Source organism: Girardinichthys multiradiatus, chromosome 17, assembly GCF_021462225.1.
Source record: "Girardinichthys multiradiatus isolate DD_20200921_A chromosome 17, DD_fGirMul_XY1, whole genome shotgun sequence".
NCBI classification, from domain to species: Eukaryota; Metazoa; Chordata; class Actinopteri; order Cyprinodontiformes; family Goodeidae; genus Girardinichthys; species Girardinichthys multiradiatus.
In genome coordinates this window covers 14,344,591-14,366,381 of record NC_061809.1, presented here as the reverse complement: position 1 = coordinate 14,366,381, position 21,791 = coordinate 14,344,591, and the positions used below count along the sequence as shown (strand labels likewise).

General features: G+C 38.4%; 1 protein-coding gene across 2 annotated transcripts; it reads left to right on the top strand.

Moving 5' to 3' along the window:
* Positions 1-4,107: 4,107 nt before the first annotated feature.
* pus7l (pseudouridine synthase 7 like) lies at positions 4,108-13,789 on the top strand. Of its 2 annotated transcripts, none has more exons than XM_047389121.1 (10): positions 4,108-4,303; positions 4,592-5,387; positions 6,307-6,466; positions 6,601-6,814; positions 7,217-7,315; positions 9,993-10,074; positions 10,620-10,785; positions 10,915-11,041; positions 12,632-12,685; positions 12,777-13,789. In XM_047389121.1, the coding sequence occupies exons 1-10, from the start codon at positions 4,283-4,285 to the stop codon at positions 13,098-13,100; spliced, it is 2,043 nt and encodes a 680-aa protein (XP_047245077.1). In that variant the 5' UTR covers positions 4,108-4,282; the 3' UTR covers positions 13,101-13,789. The 2 variants fall into 2 exon arrangements, with proteins under 2 accessions (XP_047245077.1, XP_047245076.1); XM_047389120.1 differs by having other exon boundaries at positions 6,601-6,820.
* Positions 13,790-21,791: the final 8,002 nt, after the last annotated feature.

The following is a 21,791-nucleotide window of genomic DNA, read 5'->3' as shown; positions in this document are numbered from 1 at the left end:
GTGTTTATTTTTATTAGATTTTCCTGATTTCATCGTTTTAGATTATGTTTTAATCTATTCAATTTTAGCCGTGGGCGAGACACTGTCTTAATAGGGTAATGGGTGGGTAGCATTACAGAAGCTGCAGAGAGGAGTGTTAAACTACGACCCTGCTTCCTGGTCTGAACCCTGGGTTGTCAGAGGTTTGGAGAACTAATAAATTCGGCCAGATTCCTAGAAAGAAGAGCTGCTCCATCCAAAGTGGGATGGATGCCGATCAGATCGGGTTTTTCCCAAATGTTCGCCAATTATCAATGTAGCCCACATTGTTTTCTGGACACCACCTAGACAGCCAGCGGTTGAATGACAGCATGCGGCTAAACATGTCGTCACTGGACAGATCGGGGACCAGAGAAAATTACGGAGTCCGACATTGTTTTGGCAAACTTACACACCGAAGCAACACTAACTTTAGTGACCTCCGATTGAGGTAACCGGGTGTCATTACCGCCAGCGTGAATAACAATCTTACTGTATTTTCGCTTATCCTTAGCCAGCAGTTTCAGGTAGGATTTGATGTCGCCCGTTCTGGCCCCTGGCAGACATTTGACTATGGTCGCTGGTGTCTCTAGTGCCACGTTTCTGACTATGGAGCTGCCGATTACCAGAGTTGGCTTCTCAGCAGGTGTGTCGCTGAGCGGGGAAAATCTTTTACAAATGCAGACAGGTTGGTGGTGACCTGTGGGCTGGGATTGTAGAATATAAATTATCTATGTGTGTAATGTAGAATATAAGCTATCTATGTGTGTAACCTGTGTGCAGATATAGGGGGGTCAAGCTTAGGGAGTGAAGCATAAAAAGTGCAAGGTCCTTAGGGAGCGGAGCATAGAAAGTGCAGGTCATAAATTGGTGAGGACAAGGGATTACCAATGGGGGTCAAAAAGATAGGGGAGGACAAGCTAGAAGAGAATAACCAGAAACACTCCTTATTTGGACATAGGGAACTGTTATATTGTTGCGGGGAGACATCCACAGACAGAATGATTGTGTATGTGTACTGCATAGCAGCGAGGGGTATATAAAGGTATTGTGGCGCACCTCCAAAGGAGACAACACACAGATGTTTCCAGGTACCCGTGTAAGTGTAGTGTCTCCTCTCTGAATTCAGATTGGTTTTAATAAACTTGTGGAAATGTACAACTGATCTCTGACTGAGAATTATCCTTTGGGGTGCCAAATAAAAAGAGTCGATGAGAGGTGAGGAGTAATGTAAGAGTTAATGGACGGCCAGTAAAGTTTTCCTACCTCGACAGGATCTAGGACTATGCTTTCTATGTAGTGTCACCCAGCCGGCCTTAGGCCCCAGCTGCGCAGGCTCTGCTGGAGGACTGCTACGGGGAGCTACCCTCGGTGGCTCCGCGCTGGCCCCTTAGCCAGCGCGGAGACCTTCTTTGCTGGTCTTCTGTGAGGAAATGACCGCTGTTTCCTCCTTCAGCATTGCCTTTATAGTGCAGATGCTCTCACCAGTGAGCCTTTTGTTAGGCTTCTCAGTTATTGCACAACCTACCCTGCTCAGCTTCTCAGTTATTGCTCAGTACTTTAGTCATGGTCATCGTGACTTTCTGGTGCTGTTTTTCAGCCTTGGAGATGCCATTAATAGCCACGCAGCTGGCTTTAGTCTCATCCTCCCTTCCTTGCGTTGGTCTTCAAAAGATTCGCTGTCAGCATGCAGCTGGCTCTCGTCACTCCTAGTCATCCTACAGTTGTCTCCCTAATCTGCTCACTTTTAAACTTTACACAGTATTATACATTCCATTCTCAGTTTTCTGCATTTACTTTAACACACAGTTACCAAACCATCACTTCATTCTTTTTATTTATACATCACAACTGATCAACATTATATCTTTTTCATATATATAGCTGATTGAGAATTTTTAAATCTTAAATGTTTTTTACCTTAATTATTAGTTCTTTATCATATTTCAATCATACATCTTTTTAACTAGATAATCAAAGATTACTAATTTCATTTAATACTTGTAAAAGAATGGAAAATCATCATACATCATTTCTTTCGATACTTGTTGTTTATACTTCTGCAAAAGATAAGACAAGTTAATATGTGGCTCCACTTAGGCCTCTCCAGTCTTTCAGTCCCAGAACATGAGAATATGCTTGTTTCACTTTCATGCTTTCTTCACTCTCTACTGCTTCAACTGTGTATTTTAATAATTATTGCATAGATTATACATAAGGATATTTATTGTAACTTTTATGGATTTATTAATTGTTGCACGGATTACATGGAAAGATCTCACTTTATTTTGACAATATATATCTATATCTATATATATATAGATATATAGATATAGATATAGATATATATCTACATATCTACATATCTAAGTTACTACAATAAATGAACTTTTCAACAACATTCTATTCAGCGTTTTTCAACCCTGGCCCTCAAGGCACATAGAAAACGTATTACAATTATATTGTTACCAGTAAAATAAGAAAGAATATCAACTTCAAAGCGTGTACTCAATTTACAACAGCCTGCGTGTTTTTGAGGCATTCCAATTCAGTGTCATCAGCATTTGCTAGTGATCCTCAATTCCATTTCTGCCTAAACATAAAAACTTAAAACAAGTAACATAAAAACTAGAGAATTAGAGAATTTAGGTTTTTCATATAAAGCTAATAACTTGAGACTTAACTTCTTATTTACAAAATACCTGCTCCAAAATACCTCTTTTTCTGTGTGAATAAAAAAAATATAAGGAGAAACAGACTGCTCAGGATTATTTCAACTGCAAACTGATACAAAATCAGATGTTGCCATTTCATTATTGTTTCCACTGTTTATTACTTATTAGTAACCCCAACAAAAGCAAAAAATTGGGAGCAGTTTTTTTTTTTTACCTACCAGTATTAGGGGCAACCTCATCTATTTCCAGGCTCCAAATCCATCAGTGGCAAAGAACAGAATCAAAGTAGAAATAACAGAAATAGAATGCGTCAATTTGATAATGGCACTTATCTGTAACGCAACCAGAGCCAGATCAACATAATGGGAACAACACAGAGTAATGGACATTGCTATTCCTTGTCATTGGACACATTACCACACAAATGACTTAACTCAGATTTTAACAGAAGACCTTGCATTTATTTGTGTTCGGTAGACATTGTGTAAATTATTGATGCCTTTAGTTTGACATTATGAATGTGTTATGATAAATGCATGTTACCTCTTTGTCAAGCAAATCTCAATGAAGCACTCTGCAGCTCTCAACAGCAGGACACTGGTGACAAAACAACAGCAACACACTGTATAATTCACCACTCTGATAAGGAGTTATTTTTATTATTTATTGACCTTAAAGTAAGAAATTTAATCAAAGCTTGCAGAATAAACATGTCCTAATCATCTGTTAGATTAGGTGTCAGTTTATTAAATCTGACACTTTGTTGAAGTTGAACTTTATTAAAAGTTCGCACTAAAAGCTCCCTAAAACAATTTTAACACTGTATTTACCTCTGCATACAAGGATTTATACAAACAAATACTGAATTCATAGGTTTTCTGAACTAGTTAACCTCATTTTTTAATAACGGATTTAGAGTTATGATTTCATCTCATTTCTCATGATGATTGTTATTTGGATGTATTTTGATCCGCCAATGACATATAGCTCAGTAGTTCTCAAACTGTTAATGAAAAATAGCAGCTCAAAGTACCACCACAATAGCAAACATTTTAAAACAGCAAAACAGCATTTGAGTATATTTTTTCTAATTTGTTGCCATTCCTCATAAAAATAAAACACAATAAAGAAACAAATAGTTATATTTATCTGCATTGCTTTCTTTAATTGCATGATAGTTTATTTGGCTAATGTGAGAATAAAAGAAGCTGCAGCTAATTCTTAAAATATTATAAAATAAATCATAGTAGGCCATTATATGATCTAAAATTAATTTAAAAATCTATTATAAAATATTTTTTATAACAGACGCAGACTTGACTTCCACTAATCTTTGTCCGTCTAAACACAAACATTATTTAAGAAAAAAGAAACACTGGCCCTTTAAGAAACATCACATGACGGTCACATGACACGGAAGTAGACTGATTGTGTTTCGGCGTGGCCGTGTTTACAAATTGCTGATTTACACGGCGCGTGCGGCATCGTTCCGTAAACAAACAGTGGAGTGATTTAAATAAAGTCATGATACATTTACGGTTTCATTGGAAGAGGGTCAGATAAGCTGTAAAAGCCTTTGATTTTAGGGAATGTCCGAGTCACCATTAAAGGTAGGTCTGGTTTCTTTGTTAAGACAATTCCAGCTGTTAAGTGCACAGCGGTTTATGGTGTTTACCAATGAAGTTTTCTCCGATTTGTCCATCTAGTCATTAGAAATCATATTTAGTCAATAAAAGCAAAAATGCATTTATTACCTATTTTTTTTTTATCTCATGTGCTTTTTATGTTCTCTCAATATTAAATGTGCATTGAAAGTATTAATATCCCAGTCGTCTCTATTTCGTAATTATGATATTTCTGTAATGCTCTATATCTCTAAAACATTTTCGTTTTATAAGGTGACTATGAAGGGCAATGAAGCTGTAAGAGTTCCTGCATACTTCATATCAAAACATGAAGGCTTCGTTGGAAGTATCAAAACCTTCATCGAGGACTTTGTTGTCACAGAGATCGACATTAATGGACAGAAGGTAAAAACAGCCCAAGTCATGCAGACAGCAGGCTGCGCCTCCTCAGAGGAAACCCAAATGAATGCAGAGTCAAAGGAGAATCTTTACTGTTCAGGCTCACAAGATGCTGATGTTACATCAGACTGGGAGGCTGGTTCTGACACCCCGCTGCCCGCTTTAGGAAGCTTTGATTTAGATGTTATCTTAGGCCCTTCGGTGAGTGAAGATTTGGAGCAGTTTGTGATGACCCTAAGAGAAAAAAGGCCATCTGGTCCGGAGCTCTCTCTGGGCTCCTTCGCTGACAAACACCAGAGAGCCAACGTCCACCGAGCTGTCCGACACCGCTTTCCCTTCCTCTTGACCATCACCATCCAGCCAGAGATCAGGGTGAGGGAAGACCCTGACTACAGGGAGCTGGCCCGACTGGTCAGAGAAGAGGAGGCGGAGGACTTCTTCAGATTCATTGATGCCAAGGTGGGAGGATCATCCTACACTTTTGGACCAGATGACAGCAAGGAGCACAGGACTGCAGTGCACCACTTTCTTAACCGAAGGTTTGGGAAACTGGTGGAGACAAAAAGCTTCAGCAGCCAGGGCAGGACATCAATCTCAGTGAGACTGAGAGAGCATGGCAAGCCGAAGAAGAGAACAGCTGAAGAACGCAAGGATGAAGACATTTATACAGGTAACAGGACTGAGGTCAGGATATTTCTAGATACTTAATTTTAACTTGCTTTATTCTTTTTAAAACTTTGTTTTTCAAGATTTTGTGGCACTAGGGTAAATAAAGGCTTATTTGCAGTTTTGAAAGTGGGGAGAGAGAGGCAATAAGACATCAGCAATGCAGCAATGATCCAAGTCATGAGTCAAACTCTAGACAGGTGTGTCAGGAACTAGGAGCCTCCATATATGAACCCCTGCTCTACAGGTGTGCCACAGTGACCCCCCCAAAAACAAGTTTTAATGTGGGTTTGGGATCCTTGTCCAGTTAGAGCATCCAATCCTGTCCAAATTTTAACCATCCATCACAAACTGTCACCCTCTTAAGACCAGAAGTTCAGAAGATGTTTAGCAACAATCAATTAACTATCAAGACTCAGGCCTATGATAAACTGGAAAATGCTGTAACACCAGTGTCACTGTAAGGAAAAGGAAGCCAATTATAGGAAGCAGAAGAAGAAAGACCGCCTTCTCCAAAATCAACAACCTTCAAGTTCAACTGAAATTACCTACACGTGCGGACCAAATGCGTCCTGGAGAAAAGCTTTATAGAGAGACAAGACAAAGATCGAGCTGTTTGGCCACAATGACAAAGTATATTGGGAGAAGTCAAGGTGACGATTTTAAAACTAAGAATACTGTACCAACTCTCAAGCATGGTGGGGACAGCATTGTGATGTGGGCCTGTTTTGTACGGGTGCATTCCATAAAGTGGACAGAATAATGGAGGAGGACTTGCAATTTCTCAACTTCACCTCAAATAAACAGTGTTTGTACAGAACAATGATTCCAAAAACACATAAGCCTTCTAGTAGAATGTAATCTGCTTTAGTCCTTTAGTTGGCTGAAATATCCCACTAATGTGTTGTGCATTTGTTTCTCAGCATTCACTCTGTGTAAGGAGAACCTGGAGACTCTGGAGGCCATCAGCTACATGGCCGCTGCTCTCGGGGTCCTGCCGTCAGATTTCACCTACGCCGGCATCAAAGATAAGAGAGCCATCACCTACCAGTCCATGGTGGTCAAGAAGGTCTCACCTCAACGGTAGTGCAGTTGACGTCTTTGTAAATCTGGTCGGTTTGGGCTTCAAACCTGTCAGACAAGATCTTCCAGTCATTTCCAGATGACTGGAAGATCTTTCTATGACATCTACTTTGTATCTAATGGGTTTTCACCAGGTTGAAAGAGAAAGCAGCAGAATTTGAGAAGAGAGGGATGCGTCTATCTCAGATCTGCTCCGTCGGCGAGCCTCTGAAGCTGGGGAGACTGCAGGGGAATCACTTTGACCTTGTGGTCCGCAACCTCAGGCCACATGGGGCCTCGGATGAACACTTCTCTGGTGCTGACGTGCATGGTCGCCTGGCAGCTCTCATAAAGGAAGCAGTGGAGAACGTAAAGGTCCTTCAAGTTAAATCTTGTCACCATTTGAACAACTGTATTGTTTTCCAACTTTGTATGTTTATTTGATGTTCTGATTTAAAGACACATTAAAACCATTCTGTTGAGCTGTTTTGAGTAAAAGCAAAAACTGTCATTATGAATAAATTATAGATGAGCTATAAGTATGCCATCTACATAATCAACAAAACAGCTTTACCTTACCTGCAAATATAACGTTTTAAATATTTGGATTTATTTTCTTTTTTATTCAGTTATTTTTTAAGTTAAGTCTTCATTAGAGAGACAATTTGAGATGCTAAGAAACACGTTTTATTTTAAATATCAGAGTAGCTTGCTGTTGATGTTGGCTACAGTAGCTACTGCCACATTCATCTTCATTGTGTCTATCTGTAGAGGAGAGGTTTCGTCAACTACTACGGGCCGCAGAGGTTTGGAAGCGGACAAAGTGTTCTGTCCGATCAAGTAGGATTGACTCTGCTGAAAGAGGATATGGTAAGAGACCTGAGTTATAACAAGCCTTGACTTTGTGTTTATAATAGTTTTTTTCCTCAAGACATTACAAATGGTTTAGATTGTGTTTTTGGATTGTATTTTATTCTTCTTTTTATTAGTTTTATGTAATATTGTGGTTTGTATTGATTATTTTTAATGTTATTATCATTATCATCACCGTCTTCAGTTTTTATTACCAGTTTTGTTTCTTTTTTAGATATTAATAGTTTTTTGGTTTGGATTTAATTACTTTATGACTTAAAACCTTTTATTTTATCTGTTGTTACTATACATCTGAATGTTTTGTATTTTATTTGTTTTTTGCTTGTGTATCTTATTACGTTATTACATTTCATAACTACTATTTTTATGACTTTTAGTATTTTTTTTAATTCTTCACATTGTCTTATTACAAAATACACAGTTATATGTAGTATTTTATTTTCTCCTTTGTTTTTCGACTTTATTACTTTATATATATATAAATATCCTTTATTTTTGTATTTCTTGAAATTATATATATATATATAGGGGTGTATATATATACAGGTCCTTCTCAAAATATTAGCATATTGTGATAAAGTTCATTATTTTCCATAATGTCATGATGAAAATTTAACATTCATATATTTTAGATTCATTGCACACTAACTGAAATATTTCAGGTCTTTTATTGTCTTAATACGGATGATTTTGGCATACAGCTCATGAAAACCCAAAATTCCTATCTCACAAAATTAGCATATTTCATCCGACCAATAAAAGAAAAGTGTTTTTAATACAAAAAACGTCAACCTTCAAATAATCATGTACAGTTATGCACTCAATACTTGGTCGGGAATCTTTTTGCAGAAATGACTGCTTCAATGCGGCGTGGCATGGAGGCAATCAGCCTGTGGCACTGCTGAGGTCTTATGGAGGCCCAGGATGCTTCGATAGCGGCCTTTAGCTCATCCAGAGTGTTGGGTCTTGAGTCTCTCAATGTTCTCTTCACAATATCCCACAGATTCTCTATGGGGCTCAGGTCAGGAGAGTTGGCAGGCAAATTGAGCACAGTGATACCATGGTCAGTAAACCATTTACCAGTGGTTTTGGCACTGTGAGCAGGTGCCAAGTCGTGCTGAAAAATGAAATCTTCATCTCCATAAAGCTTTTCAGCAGATGGAAGCATGAAGTGCTCCAAAATCTCCTGATAGCTAGCTGCATTGACCCTGCCCTTGATAAAACACAGTGGACCAACACCAGCAGCTGACACGGCACCCCAGACCATCACTGACTGTGGGTACTTGACACTGGACTTCTGGCATTTTGGCATTTCCTTCTCCCCAGTCTTCCTCCAGACTCTGGCACCTTGATTTCCGAATGACATGCAGAATTTGCTTTCATCTGAAAAAAGTACTTTGGACCACTGAGCAACAGTCCAGTGCTGCTTCTCTGTAGCCCAGGTCAGGCGCTTCTGCCGCTGTTTCTGGTTCAAAAGTGGCTTGACCTGGGGAATGCGGCACCTGTAGCCCATTTCCTGCACACGCCTGTGCACGGTGGCTCTGGATGTTTCTACTCCAGACTCAGTCCACTGCTTCCGCAGGTCCCCCAAGGTCTGGAATCGGCCCTTCTCCACAATCATCCTCAGGGTCCGGTCACCTCTTCTCGTTGTGCAGCGTTTTCTGCCACACTTTTTCCTTCCCACAGACTTCCCACTGAGGTGCCTTGATACAGCACTCTGGGAACATCCTATTCGTTCAGAAATGTCTTTCTGTGTCTTACCATCTTGCTTGAGGGTGTCAATAGTGGCCTTCTGGACAGCAGTCAGGTCGGCAGTCTTACCCATGATTGGGGTTTTGAGTGATGAACCAGGCTGGGAGTTTTAAAGGCCTCAGGAATCTTTTGCAGGTGTTTAGAGTTAACTCGTTGATTCAGATGATTAGGTTCATAGCTCGTTTAGAGACCCTGTTAATGATATGCTAATTTTGTGAGATAGGAATTTTGGGTTTTCATGAGCTGTATGCCAAAATCATCCGTATTAAAACAATAAAAGACCTGAAATATTTCAGTTAGTGTGCAATGAATCTAAAATATATGAATATAAAATTTTCATCATTACATTATGGAAAATAATTAACTTTATCACAATATGCTAATATTTTGAGAAGGACCTGTATATATATATATATATATATAATCTGTATTTTATTTATTTATTTTTTTGTTGTTTTATTGCTTTACTGCCTTTCTTTGCTTTGTTATTTTTAGTACGTTTTTCATTATATAACAAATATCTTTATTATTTTAGTATTATTATGACCTAGCTTCGAGGCCACAACAGAGAGGTAGACACCATGTTGTTTAATTTCTAAACGATCTGTTTATCTAATTCAAATCATCTACAAATCAGGGTTCCTAAAATAAGATGTGAAAACTGTGGTATGAGTGCAGAATGTAAGTGTTGTAATGTGCAAAGTACAGAACAAAAATTAGCAGCATACCTGTGAGGAAGAGCAGAGATGATTTGTTGTATAGTCAGGTTTCAGTCACTTGAGGTCCTCAGGTGTTCCACATCACAGTGATCAGTGTAGCAGAATAACAATTCACAATCTCACCACAAGGATACCTGTAGAGTTTAACAAAACATTTTTTGGGTTTTGTTACACTTTTGTTGTTTTTCTGTTTTTTATTTCAGGTCAGTGCTGTACGTCTGTTCCTCTCTCCTGAGGAAAGTGATGATCCTCCCAGCCTCGCAAAGAGACACTTCCTTCAAACAGGTTATGGTTTTTATTTTATTTCTCCTAATAAAGAGTTAAAGTTCCTGTAGAAAGTCACCATTCATTTGAACCAAAGGGTTTCCATTTGTCTACTTTCTTGAGGCTTCCTCTGTTAATAATACACTACTTACACAGCCTACTCAAATGAAATTGACAAAATATAATTTTGTTGACCCATCTAAACAGTGCCTTTCAAAAGTCTCTAACCATAATGTTTCACATAATGTCACATTACAACCACAGACTTTTATGCATTTTATTGTACATAATTCTAAAGTGAAAGAAAATGATGCTTGATTTTCACTTTGGGGTTTTCTTTCCTTTTATGTCATATGGGATTAATAATTTTCCAATGCACTGTAGCTCTGATTACAAAGATATGATACTTGGCCATGATCTTGTTAGTTAGTCTCATACAGTACAGCCCAGAGATTTCTGTTGTCTCCTGTTAACCAGTAATTTGTGGAGTGATGATCTATTTTCCTGCCACAGATAGCCTTGTTAGCTGAACAGCAATTTGTTTACTGTTTGTTTCCTTGCAACAGGCAACGCTAAGGAATCTTTGGCGCTTATGCCGCTGTCCAAGCCCAGGGAGAGGCTGATGCTCCGCGCCCTGAATCGCTACGGTACTGGCCCGGATGGTTGTGTCCAGGCATGGCTCAGCCTGCCCCACAGCATGAGGGTTTTCTATCCTCATGCCTACTGTAGCAGGTCAGCTAGATTTACACTGATTACAAGTTCAGTATATCCTGTGATTACCTTAATAAAAAACTGGGTACTAGATCCAAGTATGTTATTCCTAGCTGTAGTATTCAATAGTGACCCTTTTGTGGTTATCAGGGTGTGGAATGATGCAGCGGCACACAGGCTCTCCACTATGGGTCTTGGTGTCAGACAAGGTGACCTGGTGTGGACACAGACAGGGCAGAAGAGAACCGAGGACACTGGAGAGACCGCCTGTCCCCAAGTAAGATGAGAAATTGAGCAGAAACAACAATTTAAAATGGAAGATTTAATACCATCCAACCATCAGTATGTTTGTGTTTAGATGTAAACCAAATACTATTTAGACTTTTCAAGTAATATTTTCTCAAGAATGCAGCCAATATTGGGACTTCCAACTTCAGAGAGCCTGAAAAAATGTAATGGTAAATCAAATTAGCTTGATAAGATACTAATAAATGACTCTTGATATTAATAAATGACTCTTGATATTAATAAATGACTCTTGAAACTAAATTGCTTTTCATTGATCAAGTGTAACTGTTTGTCTCATTTAGAGAAGTTATTAACTCCTCGGGTTATTGATGAATACAGTGAAAATACTGAAAAAAAGGTTTTTATATAGTTTTTCGCAAACATTTCTACAGTTGCAATCAATATTATTCCACCCTCACTACAAATTAGGTTTTATTGTCGAAATAAACAAACTGGCTGCTGTTTGCAATTACAAATCCAACATTATATCTAAGAGCCCAACACAACTGACAAGTTGTCTCTCAAAATGAAACACAAAAATGGCACTTTTTAAGGATGACTGCAGTCTCAAAGTTTTCAGCCCTTTCATGCAGCTTTCTGCTACTATGAGCTGCTGGAAATGTGATTCATATTTAGACTGCAGCTTCTGTCCATGTTCCTGAAGAATCTTACCCCACTGCTGATAACCAAAGTCCTCCAGTTCATCAATATTCTTGGGTTTGTTTGCTACATCCTCTTTTTCAAATCCCATTTTAGATCTTTAAGAGTTCAAGTCATGCAACTGTGATGGCCACTCCAGTATCCTCCAGGACTTGTTCTAAAACCAAGCTTCCGTGGACTTTAGGAGATGCTTGTGATTATCAACCTGTTTGAAGGTCCAAGGATGTCCCAACTTCAGCTTCCTCACAGACAGCATGACATTTTCTCATAGGGTGTGCTAACACTTGATTGAATCTATCTTTCCTTCAACACTCTGCAGATTGTAAGTGCCAGAGGAAGCAAAGCAGCCCCAGAACACCATTGAGCCATGCCCATGCTTCCCTGTATAGAGTATGCTCTTCTCAGCTTATGCTTCGCTCTTCCTCCTTCAGACCATAGGCCTGCAAAGTTCTAGTTTAAATTAATCGCTCTACAGAACAGATTTTATTTATATAGATGTGAGCAGATAAGAGCTTATTTTTCTTGTACTTTTGGGTCAGTAGTGGTGTACGTCAGGAGTTCAGGCATGGAGCCTTTCGTTATTTAGTATGAACCTCACCACGGAAACTGAAACCCCTGTGGCTGCACCCATCGAATCTTGCTGCAGGTTTTTTACAGCCAGTCGAGGGTTTTGGACCGCCTGCCTCCTCAGGAATCTGGTGGCAGCTACCTCCTTCTGCTGCATCCAGGGGGTGAAGACACTGTTCCTTTAATTTCAAACTAGCAAACTATGTATCAACGTGTTCTTGGAACATTTAGGGCCTTTGCTGACATTTCTGTGTCAATTTTGGGGGTCTTTTCGCATAGGGACCTCTAAACCTTTTTACATAACTAAGGCATTCATTTTGGCACTCAATTTTGACTCCTTTTGCCTCTACAGATCCATGTGGTGACATGTGAGGAGGAGCAAGCAGGAGTTTACTCACTAGAACATGTATGGAGTTTCCTGAGCTACTTCTACTGCTGGTCACATGCAATAATTAAGTCTTTTTTATTACATCATTAATATTTTGTCGTCCTCTCAGGTGTTATTACCAATGCCTGGAAACTCTGTAAAATATCCAGAGAACGCCATGAGAACCTGGTACCAGGAGAGACTAGCAGGAGACGGATTGGCCGAGTGCCGCTTCCGAGTGAGCAGCCTCAAACTGAACCTTCCTGGCTGCTACCGCCCTCTGCTGGCCATCCCACACAACCTCAGCTACCAGTTGCGGAGAGCAGCCTTCAGCCATGGTGCAAAGAAGCAAGAATCAGTCACGGAGTCTCCCACACTCAGTTTGAACTTTGACCTGGACTCCTCCTGCTATGCCACCATCTGCCTCCGAGAGATCATGAAGTGTGAGACTTGAAAGCAAAAGTTAAAGCTGTTGTATTTCTTTTCGACTGTTATTGTCAGTGATGTTGTACTAAAAAGCATGAGCATGGTTACAAATGTAACAAAACACCAGTTTGATAGTTTATTCTGTAAAGAAAAGGCTGACAAACATGAACTCATTTAAATGTAGAAATGTTAAAATTTTAGTCTTTTGTGCTGTTATTAAAAAAAAAAAAAAAAACTGACATCAATTCATGATTTTTACCACTGTATACATTTATTTGTGAAATTACAACTGTTTTCTAATGTTAACTTATGGAGGGACTTATATGCATCCTCCTGAGAAAGTTTTAATGCCCAAAATAAAATATTAGTCCATTATGGCAGATGTAATCTGTGTAACAAAGTATTGTATACTCTCCAGTAAATACTGCGCGGTGCTTTTTGATTGTTTTATTTCAAACATGTAGAAGAAATATATACATTTATTAAAAAATATAAATAACATTTTTATACCAAATAATGATATAGATGTGCTTATGATTTTTAGGACACTGTGAAACTTAGATTTAATGTATCAAGTCCACTCTCTCCTACAGAAAAAAATGAATTAGAACAATTTATGGCAACATTTTGCTCTTTACATATAGAAGCACTGTTGGTTTGATTAAATCTGACATTTTTGGCAATAAAGAAGTGAACTGGTATGTTCACAGAATTTAACATTATAACTCTTGGCTTTTTTTGTGCAATACATACAGTGGCTGTAATGACCTCACACAAACACTCAAATATGTTAACAAACAACAAATCTAAGTGTTGTGTACAATATCTCCTGCCTTCTTTATTTTGATACCTCTCAATAAATCTAGTGCAACTAATTGCTTTCTGCAGTCACCAATGATTTGTAAAGTCCACCCGCTTGTAATTTGCTCTCACCACAAATGCAGCTGTTCTGCGAAGGCCTCAGAGGTTTGTTAGAGAACATTAGTTAACAAAAAGCACCATGAAGACCAAGGAGCGCAGCTGGCAGGTCAGGGAGCAGGTTTTAGATAACCTAAGAATGAAAATATATTTTTCATTTATCAATAATGCTTTGGATAAAACCAAAATACTTTTGATTTGTTTTCAGTATAATTGTCACACCTAGGAATTAAGTTTAATCTAGTCTAATTATCTTGACACGTTCAATACTTTTTTGCTTACATTAGCCAAATACCATGAATTTTCTTATGAGCAACTATTTAAGCCAAGCCACATTTTTGTCTAAGCGATAGAAACAAGTAAACATAAGGTATTTTCTTTTTTAATGTACTAAAACACATTTTTGCTAATTTACTCCTCCTTACAGAATTCTCAGAGGTTCAATATAACACTTTTCATTTTCATTATAACTATACACAACGTATTCACTGCACAGTAACTCTATAGTATGCTTTTATATCCTGCGTTTCAGACGTGCTCAGAGCATCACTTAATCTCATGCACTGCCTTTGCAGTCCAGTCTCCTCCATTGCACGCAGCTTGGTCACATCAAAAAGAAATCCAAACATTCTGTCAAACTCCATTTGTTTAAAGTGGTTATGGAGAGCAGTGAGGGCCTGGTCCGCTATCACATTAAAATAGCCCGATATATACACCTACTCTGGGTCTGGAATATTTTCATTTGCTTTCGTTTGCATTTCACTCGTCGTGCTGCTTTTATTACAGGTTCAGTGTCCATATCAGAAGCAATCTCTGTTGTAGTACCTTTTGCAGACAGAAATCCAGTGTTTCTGTATTTTTGCATGAAGTCAATGAATCCATATAGCTGCGATAAGGCCCCGCCAAACTGCATGTCTTTTGACTGGAGTGTCTTACTGATGGTGTTCACAGCAAACAAGACATCATACCATATCACCATGGAAATGATAAATTCAAAGCTTTGCATTTCATTAGCCACCGACATGACTTGACTTTTAATTTTGGGGTCGTTACTGTCCTCTGACACGAGGAGTAAAGCATCCTTAATGTCACTTGTTTGATAGCGTATTGCTTTTACACTCTCTACCCGTCACTTCCACATTGTTTCAGACAGAGGGTTAACCGTGAGATTCTGAATTTTTGCTTTGAGTATTTTCCACCATTTAGGAGAGGTAACAAATATGGTATAAAGTCATACAATACCAAAAAATGACATTGTTAAATTCAGGTTGTGGCAACCGCATGGCATGAAGCCCGGGGATTGAGACGCAGAATGTATTTCTGATTTTGTCACTTTATATTTCCTCCAATATCATATCCTTGGCCACGATAGTCATTTATATTCAGTCCAAGGGCCTCCAGTTCCGCCAGTAGTGCATTTGATAGTCTCTTTCCAGTTTGGTCGTTTACTGGGATGAAGTCAATGAGATGTTCTTTTACATCCACTTTTACATCCACTTTACATCCACTTCTAATGATGTCATATTGACAAAACTTTCATAATAACAAAAGATTCACAATAGAGTTTTTGACGTTTGTGGCCATAAGAGAAATTAACAAATTTTGGATCCGAGGTCCTAGATAATGTGCATAAGTTTGCTTACTTTTTATGCACCTGACATGTTCTTGCATAGTGGGATCAAATTTGGCAATCGTCCCCATTTATCCCAAAAATTTGGGATTAATTGAGAAATTGTTGTCATTATAAAGCTTTGAATTTGCCCCTCGAAATGCCAAATTATGCTCAAATACTGAACAGCCGCTAAAATGCATGTTAAAACGTCCTGCCAATGTGCTTTTTCTCTGTTTATCTCTCTTTGATGTGACTCGTGTAGAGCTGTGTGTGTTTCAAATCTTCGTTTGGTCTCCATCCATTATGTGCGATATGATCAGGGGACGTTTCGTGTTGTTTCAACAGAGTACTCAAATGTCTTCAATCATTACTGCCATTATTAGCTCATTTTGGTCGACTTGCACTCTTGTTAAACACTTTGTCACAAAAGCAAAATACAGACAAGCCAATCTCTGCAAGCTTTTTCACCATTGGGCAACTTTCTTACATAGAACAGAAAAATATATCAGAAAAATTTATTTTTTCTTAATTCACAGGGAAATCAAAGTTGGAGACCTTAAGTGGTCCCTTTTCCACAAGTAAATCAAATGTTTTGGTATCCAAGTGCACAGACCAACTGCTGGGAACGTTAAGATCTGCAAGATGCGGCGGGACTTCACTGTCGGAGCAATGCTCTTTATCAGGGCTTCATCCTCAGGGCCCACGTTTCAGTCCTTCTGTTGTTGAAGCCCGCTAGGCTCTAGCACTGCGCCAGTGAGGGTGATGCTAATTGGTTCCACCACATTAGCATATTCAGATGGCTAGCTTTGGGCATCAGCTCAGCCACCACATCTCTGGAAGTGCTGATAAATTTATCCAGTGATCCCCATAGTCACTTATTAAATTCCTCCTTTTTAAATGTTTTCTTTTTCTAAGAACCCAATTCGTGCTTGCAAAATCGGTGGAGTTCTCTTGCAGCTGACAGGTCTGGTTCCCACCTCTTTCTTCAGGGAGGCGTAATGACATAGCCACAATGAAAAACCCGCTAAATTTGTTGGATTTTCTTTTACATTTTTTATGTGTCCTTGACGGAAAAACACAATATGTAAAAAATGCATTTACATAAAAAAAGCTTGAGGTCCCCTAGTATGACGAGGCCCTGTGTGGTTGCCCACTTCGCACAAGTGTGAGGTATGGCTTACAGAAATTTTTCTGGCTAATGTGTTACCTACTAATGTCCTCTAGATGGCAATAAAGGCACATTTTCAAGCAAATTAAGTTCATATTGCTTTTTTGCAAAGATACTGTAAACTATGCAAGTTAGATGCTGAGGCGTCCATCGGATTACTCCAGGCTCTGCATATTAACACCCTTACGAATTAAATCAGCACTTGTATCACATTACTGAAATTAATGGACAACGACTGTATAATGTAAAGGCATTACGCTGGTTTAATTGCCATGCAGAGGGGTTTTTAAACTGAAAGATTTAATGAGAGCAGCAGAAAAAATGTCCCTCATAATGAGTCAAACACATTCTCAAGACCCTTTAATGCTTTTATAAATATTACATTACCATAACAGTATACAGTTTGAGAAGCGAGTTAGGGTGGCAGATGTTTCAGTCTGAAGTTGGTTCTGACACGCCGCCTGTCCTCACACTAAAGCACTGCTTGATTAAGTACCTGGCTGTAAGCTAGATTGTCTGTCAGAGAGACACATTGGCCATAATTAGTTCCTTAACATATTCACTTCTGACTGAAAATAACAGAAAAATGAATTTAGTAATAGCCTTTGTACTAGAAATGAACAGCTACAGTGGTTTGCAAAAATATGTATACCCGCCCTTTTTCAACCTAGTTTGCAGCATATACATTCTAAACATTTAGCTAGAGCTACCAGGGGATGGGGCAAACATCTGGAAAACGGTGCTCTGATCACATGAGACAGATGAGAGTTACATGTGGCGGATGCACATTCCCCTTAACATACCATACTCAGCATATAACACGGTTGGGGCCACATCATGCTGTGGGGATGCTTTTCCACAGCAGGGACAGAAAAGCTCTTCAGAGTTGATGGGCTGTTAAATGGAGTTAAAAACATGGCAAACCTAGAGGAAAGCATGTTAGAGGCTGCAAAAGGCTTGGGGTGGAGGTTCACCTTACAGCATGACAACAACCCAAAACATCTAGCCAGAACTACACTGGAATGGTTTAGATCACATTCAACAGTTAAACTGGCCCGGTCACAGTCTGGGCCACAATCCAATTACCAATCTTATAGAATTATGTTTACAGACGCTCTCCATCCACTTTGCCTTAACTTGAGCTATTTTGCAAAGAAGACTTGGCAAAATGTGTAGCCTCTTGAGAGACTTTTAGCTACAGTGAAATGTAGCTTAACAATGTCTTGCCGCATTTTTCTGATTCTGAATTGTACGAAATAAAATAAATGCCTGCATTTCCTTCCACTTCACATTTATGTGCTAATTTGTGTTTGTTTACTACATAAAACACCAATAAAGTACATTTGGTCATAATGTGACAAAATGTGAAAAAGTTCAACAGGTATATACAGGTTTTGAAGAAACTGTAAGTTACTAAAAGGATAATTTCTGATTCCTTAAATAAAATGGCAAAACACTGAACCAGACCACAATTAGTCTGATTTTACATTGCAGGCAGAAATAGATGAATGATATATTTGTCAGCCTGAATCCTTTCACACACACAGACAGCGGAGAGTGAGTCTTTTTTCAGCCTCTGGCGTAGATTCTTGGTCCAGCCGGCTGTGGAAAAATGTTGACCCAAATTCAGCAGCCAAGATGACAAAATTATTATGCATCTCGCTCATCAGAAGGAAGAGCGAAAGCAGGAAAATGAGAAGGAGGTCAGGAGTTGTGAAAGAGGTTTAGCATCAGTACACTTTGCTGGATTTCTGCTTGCAGATAGTCAGAAGAAAGGCTATAAAAAGGTTACAAATTTTTGGTAAACATCATAGCTTTTTTGTTTTAGCCAAAGGACCTGATCTGGAAAGATGCAAACTTTCAGAATCTGCGCCAAAGGAAATATTGGGTCTTTCAAATGTAGTGTCGGCAGGGCCAGCCAAAGATTGTACGGGGCCCTGAGCAGGATTTAAATCAGGTGCCCACTTCCAGTTAGGACGATATCACTCACCTGCCCTCAAAGAACCAGTAGTTTCATGGTTTACAAGAAAACCAATTAAATAAACACCCTGTGTAAACATTTGTTTTGCTAACCTGTTGGATTAATCTCTTTATATGTAGAGAAAACTCCACAAATTTGAAGACTGTGTTTATTTTCTCAGACTGCTAATTTAATTTGGCTGTCCTCACCGGCATAAAGCTTTTGAATACATATACGAGCTGACTCTCAAAGTTTAACTGGTTATTTATTTATTTAAGTTTATTTGATAAGGACAGACACACATTGACATAGACCAACTGAACAAAACAGCAGTCCCATGTTTGCGTCATAGTGCAATAGCAACAGCTAATTCGCAGCACTTGTCCCTAGATGGGCTTTTTTTTTTTTTTTTTAAAGTACCTCTAAAAATTAAAGTAATAATCATTTAAAATAGCACAACATAATGTTGACAACATCTACAAACAAACAAACAACAGTGAAACATAAAATATCAAAAATGGGTACAATTCTGTTTTTGACATAAACAGAGTTTTGTTTGTTTTTTGAACGTACTAAAACTGGTTACAGACTTTAAATCAACAGGAAGTGAATTCCAATCTGCAGTTCCTCTCACGGACAGAGCACTTTGAGCAAAAGTGGTTCTTCGAAAGGGGACCTTACAATTTCCATCTGATGCTGCTCTGGTAGATCTGCTATTGCCCTGCAGTCTCTGTATGCAATCGCTTAATGGTGTAGGTGCATATCCATGTAAACACTTAAAAATCAATTTTAAAAGATTATAATTTATAAAATTAGTAAAGTCTAAAATGCCGAATTTGGCCAAAATGTGACAATGATGGAATCTGATTGGCTTTTGATATAAAACCTTTAAAGCCCGATTATAGAGACTTGCTAATGGTTTGAGTATAGTTTGACCAGTCTGAAACCAGACAGTGGCTCCATATGAAAAATGTGAGAGAATCATTGAGTTCAAAAACATCTCTGCACAGTGAAGTGTTAAACAGTTTCTAATAATTTTATAACAATTTATATTTGATCTAACAGTTTTGCTGATTTTATCAACATGGCTCCTAAAATTTAGCTGAGCATCCAGAATTATTCCTAAATACTTTTCTTGTGATACTTGCTCGATAGGATCCCCATTGATCTGGATATTCAAGGACTGTAATGATGTTTTCTTGATTGAAAAGCAAATACACTTTGTTTTCTTTGTATTGAGAGTTAAACAAGAGTCATTTAGCCATGAGGATAATCTCTGCAGGCTGTCCTGAAGTTTTTCACTAACTACAATACTGCTCTTGTCCGATGTGTAAACAATGGTGTCATCAGCATACATTTGCAGGTTAACTTCAGGACAAATTTCAGGAAGACTGTTAACATACAGACTAAAAAGGACCGTTCCTAGGATAGTTCCTTGTGGAATCCCTGTTACTATTTTACAAAAGACAGATTTACTATTATTAATGACAACACACTGTTCACGATCTTTCAAATATGATTGAAACCAAGACAATGAGCGTTCTGAGAAATTAAATAATGAAAGCCTTGAGATTGGTCAATTATGATTCACCGTATCAAAAGCCTTTTTCAGGTCAAGGAAAACTGCACCAGTAATTTGTCCCCTGTCATTTGCAAGCAAACACAAAAAAATCTGTATTTTACAGAGATCTATTAGCGTGCTTTAAATGTGACTCAAGAATAAACACAGGCAAAAGAAATAAACCAGTGTGATTAGATTAGGACTGATAATTGTATTACATTTTTTTCCACTTTCAGACCAATTTAGAAGCGGGCAAACAACTTCAAATTTGACATTTTATTTTTCACTATTGCTCTTTGGCACCCCCTGCTGGCCTGGAGGCCATGAGCAGCATCTTTTTTTTTGCTTTCAGAATGTTACATACAGCCACAAGTGTAATTTGTGCACAAGTGCACAATTTTAAGTGATCCATATAAGGTAGGTATTTTGGAACATATAAAACATATACTTGCTTAACAATTAAGTATGTAAAACTGTCAAATAAGAATATAGGAAGATGATAAACAAAATTGTAATTTTTACAGTAAATGTAGGTGCACCTAAAGACCTGTTTTGTCTGACACTTATTGGTTTTATATCCGTTACAGAAAGTGCTGCTGTATACACAATAATGATGAGTTGCAAAATAATTCTGCCGGCCTTTGTCTTGTCTGATCCGTCTCAGCTGATCATCAGTCCGTGCTTGCTGTCCTAACCTGTGCAGACACTTATACTCATGTTTCACCCTTGTGCTTTGTGCTTGTCTGAGCATGCTGAAGGTAAATGGTAAATGGTCATACAGACCGCTCAAAGCGCTTTACAGGTAAAGTGCAAGTGCGAGTTTGTTGTTGCTTTGAGGTCCTGTCACCTGTGTTGGTGCAGATATCACAGCCCGGTACTGTCCAGACTTGACACACCATATAAACAAGGCGGCTGTGCACAGCCAGTATAAACATCCATTTTAGGAGCATCAGAAAAGGACCATTGGAGTCCTGGCGGCTCATTTCTGTGGTCTAATAGTTTATTTTTCACCTGTCACGTGACGAAAATGAAGTGTAGAAATTTTGGATGTGAAGTGTTTTATAGGAACTTTTAAACCTGCATTTCATGCATCTGTTCACGTCATTTACTTAAATGACAAACTGAGTTAAGGAATTGGCGCATATAATCCTGGCCCCCTGATTGCAAGGAAAAGACCAAATCTGAGCAGAGTTCTTATTAAAACCAGACCTTGGACAATTTTCAAAATGTTTTTATATAACATCCAGGCACAAGTAGCTGATTCCAAAAACACATCCTGCCAACTTGTCAACTATGTTTGTAAAGTATTAGGGAAATTGTACTTTAAAAATGCAATTTGTCTCATAGTCATTAATTTGAAACCAGTCATGGTTTTAAACATGAACACTAACACTGCTATCACACTGTTAATCTTTCTCTCTATGTTGCTGTTTCTTGTTACTTAGGTTATAATGTAAAAAAAAGGCACATTTTCGGAATCATCACATTTTGTCACATCTA